General features: G+C 34.5%; 1 protein-coding gene across 1 annotated transcript in view; it reads left to right on the top strand.

Annotated features, from left to right (window-relative positions):
* The window catches only part of Atf6 (bZIP_ATF6 domain-containing protein ATf6), a 244,734-nt gene that overhangs the window by 33,290 nt on the left and 199,300 nt on the right, over positions 1–12,144 (top strand). Inside the window, exons 2-3 of the mRNA XM_090414984.1 lie at positions 106–176; positions 9,875–10,096. Coding sequence (XP_090271110.1) covers positions 106–176; positions 9,875–10,096 — 293 coding nt within the window. The remainder of the gene's footprint in view (positions 1–105; positions 177–9,874; positions 10,097–12,144) is intronic.

The raw sequence follows: 12,144 nt of genomic DNA, 5'->3' as shown, positions 1-12,144 counted from the left end.
CAAAATTAATTTTAGAAGTATGAAATTTTATCTCACAGATACAGTATCCTTGCCTATTGCTTTGGATAAGAGTAATAATTTGTAACTGATCACAATTTTTTCTAGACATGCCATGCAACTTAGATTTGAATTTTGGTGATGAGGCTCTTTTAAAACAGCTTGCAAGTGATATCCAGGTAATAATTTTCTTATGAACTTGAAATTGTCTTCATATTAAACAAAATAATTTTTAATTTAAACAGCTGCAAATGCTATAGTTCATGTTCAGTATAAATTTACCATTGAATAGCAGTCTTCAATTTGATACTCATATTTTACAGGAACTTATGCTTTGAAATAAATTTTTTAATTTACTTCAAAATTTTAATAAATTTAAATTTTGTAAGTCATCGCCAAGAAATTCCTGATATGTAAATGATTATGAGAATAATGATTTACATAACAGTACTTGAGGTGGGGAAAAAAAACCTATCAAAAAGATGAAATGTGATAAGGCAGCTGGAGTAGTTGATATTTGACTAGAATTGTGCAGATACGTAGATATAAAAAAAATTCACAGTAGCCACCCTGAACCTCTAACCACCAAGATGGGCTGACTGGTTAGAGGTTCAAATCCAGAATGATTACAGTAGAGCTCTCATAATATTAATCTATGCACTGGGAAATCAAACAGAGGAAATTTCCATATTCAGTGTTCACTTAGTAGGGAAAGATAAATCAAAATAAGATTTATTTAAACATACTTGAGAAAGGGCTAAGAAAAATTGTTGAAATGAACACAGGAAAGAGCAAGCTGAGTTCAGGTCAAGTAAAGATTATTGGGATCTAATTTTTACTTTAAGACAAATAGTTGAGAAATCAAGTGAATATAACAAGGATCTGTATTTAATAAATTATACTTGCCAAGAAATTATATTGTTTAATCCTTTAACCCAGTGTAAGCAAATGAGGTTTGCATATATCTTCATGACTAGTCTATTTGTGTGTAGAGGCTATTGACTTCATATCATTTGGCTCAGTATCCCATAATGCAAAGATAATTAAGACTTCACAAATGCTGTTTTTACAAATAAAATATTGCAAATAACATACCATATAAACTTAGTGAAAAGAAGCATGTCTGAAGTGGAAACAACATACATATGGTCAAACAAGTTCCCACAAGCAGTGACCATAGTGCAGACACTGCTTGGCATGAACATTTTAATTGATTATGATGACATACAGGTAAGAATATAAATGATGGGATATTAGAGCAGAATTATGTCTACTCAGGGTGAAGTTGGAAAATTACAGCATATGCGATGACTTTGAGACTGCTGTGAGATCAAACTAAATAGTATACCTAGTAGGATGGTATTATGGAGATGTAGAGGGCAGTGCTTGTGAAATTTTTAGACAAATTGGATAAGTAAAATCGGGGTACTGGATTTTAGAGTTATGGGAATGTGGATTGGGGGAAAAAAAAGCAATGGCATATAGAAACAAAGAAGGTTTTTGAGGATTAACTAACTACCTTAGGGGATGTGATGGAAACAACACATGATTTTAATTTTAATTTTGGATTTGGTGACAGCTTCACTGAATGTAGTTGTGAATAAGGTATCAGCATTGCAAAAGACTTATGAGAGGGAACATGAGATTTTGATTTGGAAGGTGGCCAAGCAAGGAAAGGTCAAGTTCTATAGTAAGGTAATCAGTACCTGGACTGAGCTTGTTAGTTTTTTAATTCTGATAACAATACAATATCTGCTGAATACTTTACCCTAAGAATCAGTAGTTTCTTCAGGGGTAGATTAAGTAAAGATTATAAGTCAAATATAAAATCTCGGATTTTAAACTGTTTGAATATCAAGTCGAAGAATAAGGAGTGCTTGTGTTCTTCGAGAACACAGAGAAAAATGTAAGAAAGCAAAACATTATGCAAAACTAGCTAAACAAAATCATGGGAAGACTTTGGTAAGAACATAGAAAATAAATATCAGAAAGGTGGCAAAATATTCTGGAGAATATTGAAAAAAACTGAGAAATGGAGGAAAAAATTTCATAAATGGAATCAGGATGATAAAAATGATGAAAACTGAAAATAAATTTAATCTAGATGTCTGTAGTAATTACTTGGAATGATTGCTAAATGAAGCAAGCACCCAATAAGAATATATATTGATACTTAAAGTACAAAAAGCCATCAAAAACTTGAAATGTGGAAATTCAGCTGGAGTAGATGAAATTTGACCAGAAATGCTCAAAATAAAAGTTTTACACTGGCTGCATTACATAATTCGGAAGGCCTCGGCAGACAGTCAAATTCCGGATGATTGGAGTAAAGCTCTCATAGTACCTATCTATAAAAAGGAAATAAAACTGAATGTGAGAATTGCAGAGGTATATCCCTGCTCAATGTTCCTGGTTTTATGCAAGATGGGGCAAGATTTATGCAAATAATAAAATTTTATAACAATTCATTAGTGTATAGGCTAGGCTGCCATAAAGCAATCATGTTGCTGCTCTTTGTTATCAATGTCTGAATTGATATACCTGTAAATAAATATAAATTTCTGCCTAAACAAACACACATAATAACCACAGTAATAAGTTTTAATGAGTAATTTAAAAATGCCATCACCATACCCTACATCCGTGGCACTTCGGAAAAAATAGCCAAGATACTAAAAAAGTATAACCTACACACAGCATATAAGCCCTACCGCAAACTGGCTACCCTTATCCGTTCTACGAAAGATCAGCTCCCTCCTCTCTCTCTGCCTGGAGTTTACAAAGTACCCTGTTCCTGTAAGCTTGCGTACTTTGGACAGACAGGCAGATCAGCATCCATCCGCCTGGAGGAACACAAGTCGTACATCGTTAAACACAACTATGGCCATTCAGGCTTGGCTGACCATGTTTTGGACACCACCCACAGAGTATCATGGAAGAAAACCACCATGCTCCACCACAGCAAATTCAAGAAAGAGAGACTTTTCTTAGAAGCAGAAGCAGCTCTCAAAAACCAACCAAATCTTAACAAATACGGTTGCATTAAGCTTCCGAAGATTTGGGAAACAGTCATCACCAGAGTTCCCACCTTACATTCCAGGCCACCTACAACTGCCCTTAGAGGGCGCTCCGCCTAGATAGGACTTTATTGTCACCCACGTGGTTGGGCTTAGTATTGTAAGTTTTTGTGTGCTTGTTACATTAATTGTCTTTGTAATCCCCGTAGATGTCCTAGTGACTAGGACGAAATATAGGAAGTATTAAATTCTATTTTAATTCTTTTTGAGTGTTGTAAAAAATCCATTAAACCTCCAACATAATGTCCTCACAGCACTTAAGCCTCTACACAAGAATTTTAATAAGTAAATATTTCATCCTAAGTATCTTAGGACATCATCAGTACAGTTAAATTCAAACAATACTAGCAATAACATACAGTTAGGGTGCATGATTACAATGGAATTCCAATATGTGTGCAGTAGTGTGTTATGGAATTAAATTAAAACATACCTGGAGGGAAAAAAAAAGATTACATTAAAATAAGATAACATATATAAAAATTATTTTACGCAATTTTGTATGATAATTTCCCATACTTTAGGAATAGCAAGAACGTCATTATGGTTTAGATTTGGTCTGTGAAGTAGGGCTTCAACACTTTCTTTATATAAACGTGAACGTTTATATAAAGATCTATGTAGAAGTTTGGTCTTTTCCCAGTGGATCCTATGGTTTGGGTTTTCAACTCTGTGTTGTGCGACCAGATTTCTGCAGTTCGATAAGATGGATATAGTCTTGATGTTCCGAAATGCGTTTATGAACAGATCTACCTGTCTGTCCATAGTAAGACAATTTACAGGAGCATGGAACCTCATACACTCCAGGTAGCATCAGAGGTGTGAGTTTGTCTTTAGGAGAAGGTAACAAGTTGTAGATCTGGTTGATTGGTTTGTAGATAGTTGCAAGTTTGTATTTCTTCATAATTTTGAAAGACTTTTAGAGATGCCTTTGACATAAGGTATGGGATCCTATGGGCTTGTTCTTCTCTAGGTTGATGTGTGGGGAAGTGACTGATGATTTTATGAGTTGTTTTAAGATTGTATCCATTTAGTATGGCTGTATTTTTGATTATTTTCAATTCTTGGATTAGAGAATTCTTCAAAGGAGCAGAATCTGTGCGCTCTGGTTACTAATGATTTAATGATGCCAAATTTTTGAGATGGATGATGAGCAGGAGAATTGTGAATGTAGCGACCTGAAAATGTCAGCTTGCAATAGACAGAAGTGGAGATAGAACCATCTTCTTTTCTTTGGATATGTGGAGATTCTTTTCTAGCATAAATTTGATGCGAGGATGAAGAAAGAGTTGAAAACCCAAACCATAGGATCCATTGGGAAAATACCAAACTTCTACATAGATCTTTTTATAAATATGAACGTTTATATAAAGAAAGTGCAGAAGCCCTACTTCACAGACCAAATCTAAACCGTAATGACATTCTTGCTATTCCTAAAGTATGGGAAATTGTCATACAAAATTGTGTAAAATAATTTTTATATATGTTATCTTATTTTAATGTAATCTTTTTTTTTCCCTCCAGATATGTTTTAATTTAATTCAATAACACGCTACTGCATGCTTATTGGGATTCCATTGTAATCATGTGCCCTAACTGTATGTTATTCCTAATATTGTTTGAATTTAACTGTACTGACGATGTCCTAAGATACTTAGGATGAAATATTTACTTATTAAAACTTATTATTGTGGTTATTACGTGTGTTTGTTTAGTCATGAATTCTCCACAAGTTTCATTGTACAATAAAATATAAATTTCTTTTTCACATTATCTTTTCATTTTTGATGTCACAAATATAGTACAAGGTTCCATCATTACAGAACACAACCAACTTTTAGAAAAAGTAGACTTCCAATACTTAGGCTCGAATATAAATAATACCGTAAATGATATAATATTAAGAAAATATAAAGCTTTCAATCAACATAGGAATACGAGATGTTATCAAAAAGTTTCGAGACTAGCTCAGTTTATGAGAAATTACTTTATTTATCTACATTTACACACTATCACCTTCAAAATACTCCCCTTGCATAACAATACAGCGTTCCTGCCACACTGGAATGTGTCCTGGAACTTTTCTTTTCGAAGTGTGTCGAGCAAGCACCTTCTGCGATTTGCTCTGGATCTCCACAGTGGTGTCAAAACGCCGACCTTTGAGCTGGATCTTCATCTTTGGGAAGAGGGCAAAGTTCGCAGGAGCCAAATCTGGCAAGTAGGGTGGGTGCGGAAGTGAGATCATGTTGTTTCCGGCGAGAAACTCGTGTGAGGAGAGCTCAGTGATAGGGTGCATTGTCATCATGGAGCATCCAGTTTTTCGCACACCACAGATCCAGTCACTTTCGCTGAATGTCATCCCTCAGACTCCTTAAAACCTGGCAGTAGGACACGCTATTGACGGTCTGTTCCCTGGGGACAAATTCTCGATGCACAATGTCTCTATTGTCGAAAAAGATGATGAGCATGCACTTGGTCGAGCTGCGGACCTGCCTCGCCTTTTTCGGTTGTGGAGATGATGGGCTCTTCCACTGTGAAGACTTGCTTTGTCTCAGGGTCATACGAAGATCATACGTACACCCAAGTTTCGTCACTGGTAATGAAAAGAATTTCACATTTGTTCGTTGTTCTAACTTGCTGTCCATGATGAAATCGCAGACGTTGTAACGCACTTGGTCCAGAATAGTACCAGTTGCACAGCTCCTGATGTACACAGGACGTCTTTTGGCACACTGACTTATGAAGATTGGTGCTCCCTGTGACTGTGCATGCAGCATTGTGCTGCCATCTGTTGTCATGTTACAAAATTAGTCTAGAAAATTTTTGATACCACCTCGTATAAGAAATATATGGAAATCACCCCTCATCACCTTGGATACAAAAGGCTTTACAAAGCAACCTCTCAGGTTATCTTCTTATATTGTGGAGAAACATGGAATGGTTCCAACCAAAAAGCAACAAAAACCATTAATAGCTTTAATACTACTTGCTCAAGACTGTTACTTGGTTACTCCTGGAAGGATCATATTTGTAATTTCGCTATTTTAAAAGAGGCAAACCAAAAATTCTTGATTGAAACCCGATGCAGACGTCAACTTTGATTGGCTTGGAGATCAACTGAGACATCTTCCTTCTCCGTACTTTGACATCTTAGTTTTATATGCTCTCTCAAATGATACAGAGAGGAAGACCAACTAAACAATTCTAGCAGTATATTAACCGCATTATCAGCACAGATACTCTCTCTCTCCATGAGAAATAACTCAACTGACTCAAAACAAAGAAGCCTGGAAAGCTATATATAATAATTAACCTTTTCTTATTCCTATTTATTTAGTTTCCCTATTTACAAATTGTAAATTGTAAATAAACCATGATGATGATGAGTGTAAGTAATACGTATAATAGTGTTTTGTATCATATAAGACAATAATGATGTAAGTACTGACAGACAGACGTATTTTCTTAATAACATTTTCTTTTCTCTAGCTTGTTTTATTGTAAGAATACAGTATATAATACATATAACATACAAAATATGTGTTAATCGACTGTTTATATTATCAGTAAGGCTTCCAGTCAACAGTTAGCTGTTAGTAGTTAAGTTTTTGAGGAGTCAAAAGTTAAGTGGATTTCAGACTGCACAGAGGGTCAGTGCCCCTAACCTCAGTGGTGAGCTATAAGGGGCTCGCGGGGGCTTTGGTTAAATTTTTCTCAAATTTGTGAGCCCATTGTTCTTCTTTACTTTTTCTATTTTTTTCAAAAAAAAATTTTTTTTTTGAAACATGTTAAGCGACAAACTCATACGTAACCTAACAAAAATTAGTCTATTCAGCAGTATATAGATTATTTGGAATTATTGTTTCAACTCCTCTATAACAAATGCTCCCAAGTTTGAAAATAAAATAAGCACATGTGCTGTCTTTACCCTTCTCCCTTCTGGTAGCCAATCATATGGTAAAACCAGTTGCCAATCAAATGTTTTATAAAAGATTTCATTCTTATTATATTTTGATTAAAAAATGTTTTTCTTATGTAAGATAAATTAACACAGTTGATTGTGTGCAAATATTTCATGAAATATTTGTTTAGATCATGAAATATTTCTTTAAAAATGATAGCCTTTAGAGGTTGATTGTCCTCCCATACTTTTTGATTGTAATTTGTACACAAGCTGTTTAATAAAAGTTTTAAAATTAAAAATTAATACAAGTTTTTGTGTTTTGTGTGAAACATGGCTTTTTTCTTTTTTGCTCGATGATGCGAGCCCTTTGTTAAAATTTCCATATAGCTCACCACTGCCTAACCCCCACGTTGTTCGAGGGTCAACTATGTGTGTGTGTACACACACACACACACACACACACACACATATATATATATATGCAATGTTTCAGTTTCAGTTCAGTGCAGTTTTTTGCATGAAACTAGTATTTATGAACTGTCTTAATGGTATTGAAAACTCAATACCATTAAGACAGTTCTTATTTCATTAAGACTGTTATTTTATTTCAAGTCATAAAAAAAACCTGTTTACTTTTCAGAATATTCTGTGTTACATAAAATGAATTGGTTTCTGTTCCTGGTGATGTGTATATCCATTCTTAGTGGTACAGTATTTCTGTTTTATGACTATATTATCCTACATTATCCACAAAAACAGCAAATGAAACCAAAGCAACACTGCAGTCAGTAGTTTCCTTCACTCAGCTCTGTCAATATTGAAGTAACACTGCATATTACGTCTCTTAGAGAAACATGTAAGAAAGCAAAGAGCTGTATAAAAGTAGCTAAATAGTCATGGAAAGACTTTGGTAAGAAATTAGAAAATAAATATGAGGAAGGCAGCATAATATTCTGGATGCTATTGAAAAAGCATAGAAATGGAGGAAAGAGAGCTGTAAAAGAAATCAGAGATGATAAAGGTGACATCAAAACTGAAAATAACGATTTTCTAGATGCCTGGAGTAATTACTTTGAGAGATTGCTAAATGAAACAGCAGTGGTAGCACGGTGGCAGAAAACTCCCAGTAGGAATGCAATCAGGAATACATATCAATACTTGAGGTATCAAGTATTGAAAAAATTCATCAAAAACGTGAAATGTGGAAAGGCAGCTGGAGTAGATGATATTCAACCAGAAATGCTCAAATATGGAGGTATATAAGTTTTGTAGCAGTTATACTGCAAATTCCTGGTCAGAAGGTTACATTCCGAATGATTGGAGTGGAGCTCTCATAGTATCTCTGTGCAGTCTTTTAAAGTAATTACTCCAGACATCTAGAATATCTTTGTCTTCAATTTTCATGTCTCCTTTATCATCTCCGATTCCTTTTACAGTACTCTTTCCTTCATTTCTAAGTTTTTTCCATATCCAAAATATTTTGCCACCTTACTTATGTTTATTACAATTTCTTATCAAAGTCTTCCCATGACTTTTGCTTAGCTAGTTTACACAGTAAAGCATCATTTTGACCTTATTTTAACCATTTGTAACTTACAGATTTAAAAGCTTGGTTAGAATTAAAGTATTTGATTAAAACCCTGAGACTTCAGATGAGAGTGAGTTCTGAGAAAGATTAGGGAAGTGAATCGATGGTATCAATGGTATTATAATATTGAAAATGAAGATATTAGGAAAGAACTTGACATTGTCAGCATTCATAAATGTGTTAGCAGAGGTAATTTCCCATGGTATGATTACTTAAACATAATGGGAGAGGGAAGGTTAGCGAAAACAAGTGTTCTTTGCCAGGATTTCTGGAAAAGAGTAATGTCGGCATGGTAGTCTTGTAATGTGAGTCATTGAGATGCTTTTGTCTGCCTGAATGCATGCGGAGTATTACTATATCATATATCTATGCATGTTTTTCTCTTTTATTCTCTGCTTATTCTATTGTTTATTTTCATATTTAATTTGTGATCGTCATAAAAATTGTGCCTAAATTGCTGAAATGTTTTACTTCTGTGACTTTTCCATTGAGAATGCATTTGAAGTTTTCCCTGTTCTGCTTATTTTCATTAGCTTGCTTTTTTTTTCCATTTCAAATTTGGTACAATTGTTATTCAGTTTAATTGAAAAATCCTGAAGACTTGCTGCATTTGTTTAGGAGTATGTGATCTGTATAAAGCAAATAGCTAAGTGTGATATCTCTAGTTCTGATATGAGGTTTAATGCCAATTTATAATCTGATCTCTGTAGACGATGAATATAGTGTGCCTTTATCTTTATTCCTGATTTTACAGGAATCCATTAACAACTTTTCTCTTAGCACCAAAAATATTTGGTAATTCCAAGGTCATTTGTTTTACACCTACTTTAATGTCATACCAACATCAAATATAATTATTAACAACAATTAGTAACAGTATGGAAATTTCTTTTGCGATATAGAACCCTTAATGTTTGGCTGTAAAAAAACTGTTGGCGATATTGGAAATTGTTGGGACAGCAACATAGCTGATTATCATAACTACACCAAAAAAAGGGTACAGTTCATTGATAATTCGATCTCTTAGTGCAGTTCATTGAGAACTAATATCTCTTGAGTGGGCATATTTATTCAGAATTTTGTTGTCTTTGAACATGATTATGTTGATTTTTTTTTTGTGCCCTTAATATTAAATGAAAAAACAAAATATATAATTTTAAACAAATGTTAATAAGTTATTTTAATTACTTTTTTCTCTTGATGACCATTAAGCTCTTAATTATATTCTGTTTCAGTAGTTTAATTATAATTTGTAACGAATTTTTGAAAATCTGAAAAAAAATTTATTACATTTGTTTTTCATTTCAGATTCCATCTGATTTTGATTTATGTTCAACTTTTGATAATGCAGATAGCTGCAGTAGCAATATTAGTAGATATGTTCCTAGTCCAGAGTACTTCAATGACCTTAATAGTTTATGTGTAGAAGAAGGCACGGGCAGTTGTGATCTGGAGATAAAATTAGAACCCGATTCTCCAAATTCATCTTCTAACACTTCACCTTTACCAGCTGAAGTTTGGGAACATGAGGTAAGTTTTTTATTGTTCATTTCATAATTGTTTCTAAAAAGAAGCATATGATAATCTCATTGCATAAGGGTGGTACAAAGATTGATGTATCCAACTATTGACCCATCAATATCTCTGGAGTGGTGGAATGGTAAGAGAACACATACAGAAATGGGTATTAGTAAACCAATGAATAGCATTGGTTTACTAATGAAAGGTCATGTTTGAGAAACTTACATTTATGTTACTGTTGAGTTAGACAAGGGGAAATGGACACACCATGATACTTTTAGACTTTGCTAATGCTTTTGACAGGACGCAGCATGGAAGACTGTTGCATTAATTTGAGAATATGGGTTTAGATTATGAAATATTAATGGGATAAGAGGATGGCTGTCTAGCTGGCAGATAGGGGATATGAGTCTGCAAGCTTTCAGGTGGCCATTGGTATTCCATACGGGTCAGTCCTTGGTCCATTGTTATTCATGCTTTACATTAATGACATTTGGAAGGATTTGACAGGTTGCATACAGATATTTGCTGATGATGCAGAGATAGACATTGTAATCAGGAATGCAACTGATATGCATTACTTGCAGTGCAGAATGATTTGAATAGGCTAGAATTTGTGAAACATGTGAAAATTTTGTCAGTTCAATGATAGTAAATGTCAAGTCATGTACTTTGGTGTAATAACATAACCAATGTCATGTTATATTGGTGGGATTATGCTAGAAGAAACTTATCATGCTAGGGATATCTTGGAATTTTAGTAGATAAAAAGTTAAGTTCAAGGGTCATATAACAAAGATTATAAATACAACTCTGAGGATAATTGTGATGCAAACGAATCTTAACCTTAACAAGTAAGGATAAGGAAGTCATTTTGCCTTTTTTTTTACAAGGATTTGATATGACCTTGCTTGGGCTATTGTGCGAAGTCTGGTGTCCTTGTTTTCATGGTAATGCTGATACATTGGAGAGAGAGAGAGAGAGTGCAAAGGAGAGTGTTAAAGATTATATTGGAATGTGGAATACATGGAGACAGATTGAGAATTTGTGGACTGCAGATACTAGCAAACAGGAGAAAGTGAGGAGATACAATTGAGACTTACAAACTCCTGGAAGGGTCATACAGGATACCAGTGGATAGAATTTTTCATTTAATGGAGATTGAGATGAAGACGAGAACACATCATGAAAGTTGAGAATTGAATGCAGTAAAGAAGAGGGAGGTGACAACTAGATTTTTCTCTCATAGAGTAGTGACTGATTGAAATTTATTGCTATTTGAGGTAGTGAGTGCAGGTAGTGTGATTGAATTCAAGAAAAAGTATGACATCTGGTGTGGGGATATGTATGGCTATCTTTGAGTCCCTGCCTCCCTTGAGGTTCCTCTTAATAATAATATCCATAATGTTTCTCTGCCAATGCCAGTCCCAAGCCCAGATGAAAAAGGAGGAGAGTTGGTGTCAGGTCAGCAGTCTACTGGAAAACTTTTCAATATAACGAAGAGGCCTTGATCTATTATGAAGAATGCTAGGCCATGCTCTGTACGCGATGTGCAACATTGGCTCCCGGTTGTCATGAGAAATAGACAATGGTTCCCGTGTGATTCTGGTTGACTACAGGTAAAGAAGTTAGTTCAGAAAACTAAAATTAGAATGGCAATCTGGAATATTGGAACCTTAACAGGAAAGAGTTCAGAACTGGCAGATACATCGAAGAGAAGAAGAATTAATATAGCTTGTCTTCAAGAAACAAAATGAAAGGGTGGAAAATCTAAAAAGATAGGAAAAGGATATAAGTTGCTTTATACAGGCTGGACAACATCAAGACATGAAGTTAGTAATGTTCTGGGCAATGTTATGAAGGAGAAAGTGGTAGAAGTTCAAAGAAAAAGTGACTGGTTGATGACTATAAAGATGGTGTTAGAAACAGAAGTCATAAATGTTGTTAGTGCCTATGCACCACAATCAAGGTAAAATCAAGTAACAAAGTTGGAGTTCTGGGAAGATTTAGATGAAGTGCTGCAGGGAATACTGGAGACTGAACTCCTATCTGTGGGC

Source organism: Typopeltis vanoorti, chromosome 26 (assembly GCF_054136105.1).
Source record: "Typopeltis vanoorti isolate ZY-2024b chromosome 26, IOZ_Tvanoo_1.0, whole genome shotgun sequence".
Taxonomy (NCBI): Eukaryota; Metazoa; Arthropoda; class Arachnida; order Uropygi; family Thelyphonidae; genus Typopeltis; species Typopeltis vanoorti.
Note: the sequence above shows the minus strand (reverse complement) of the source record. Positions and strands in the feature narration are given on the sequence as shown.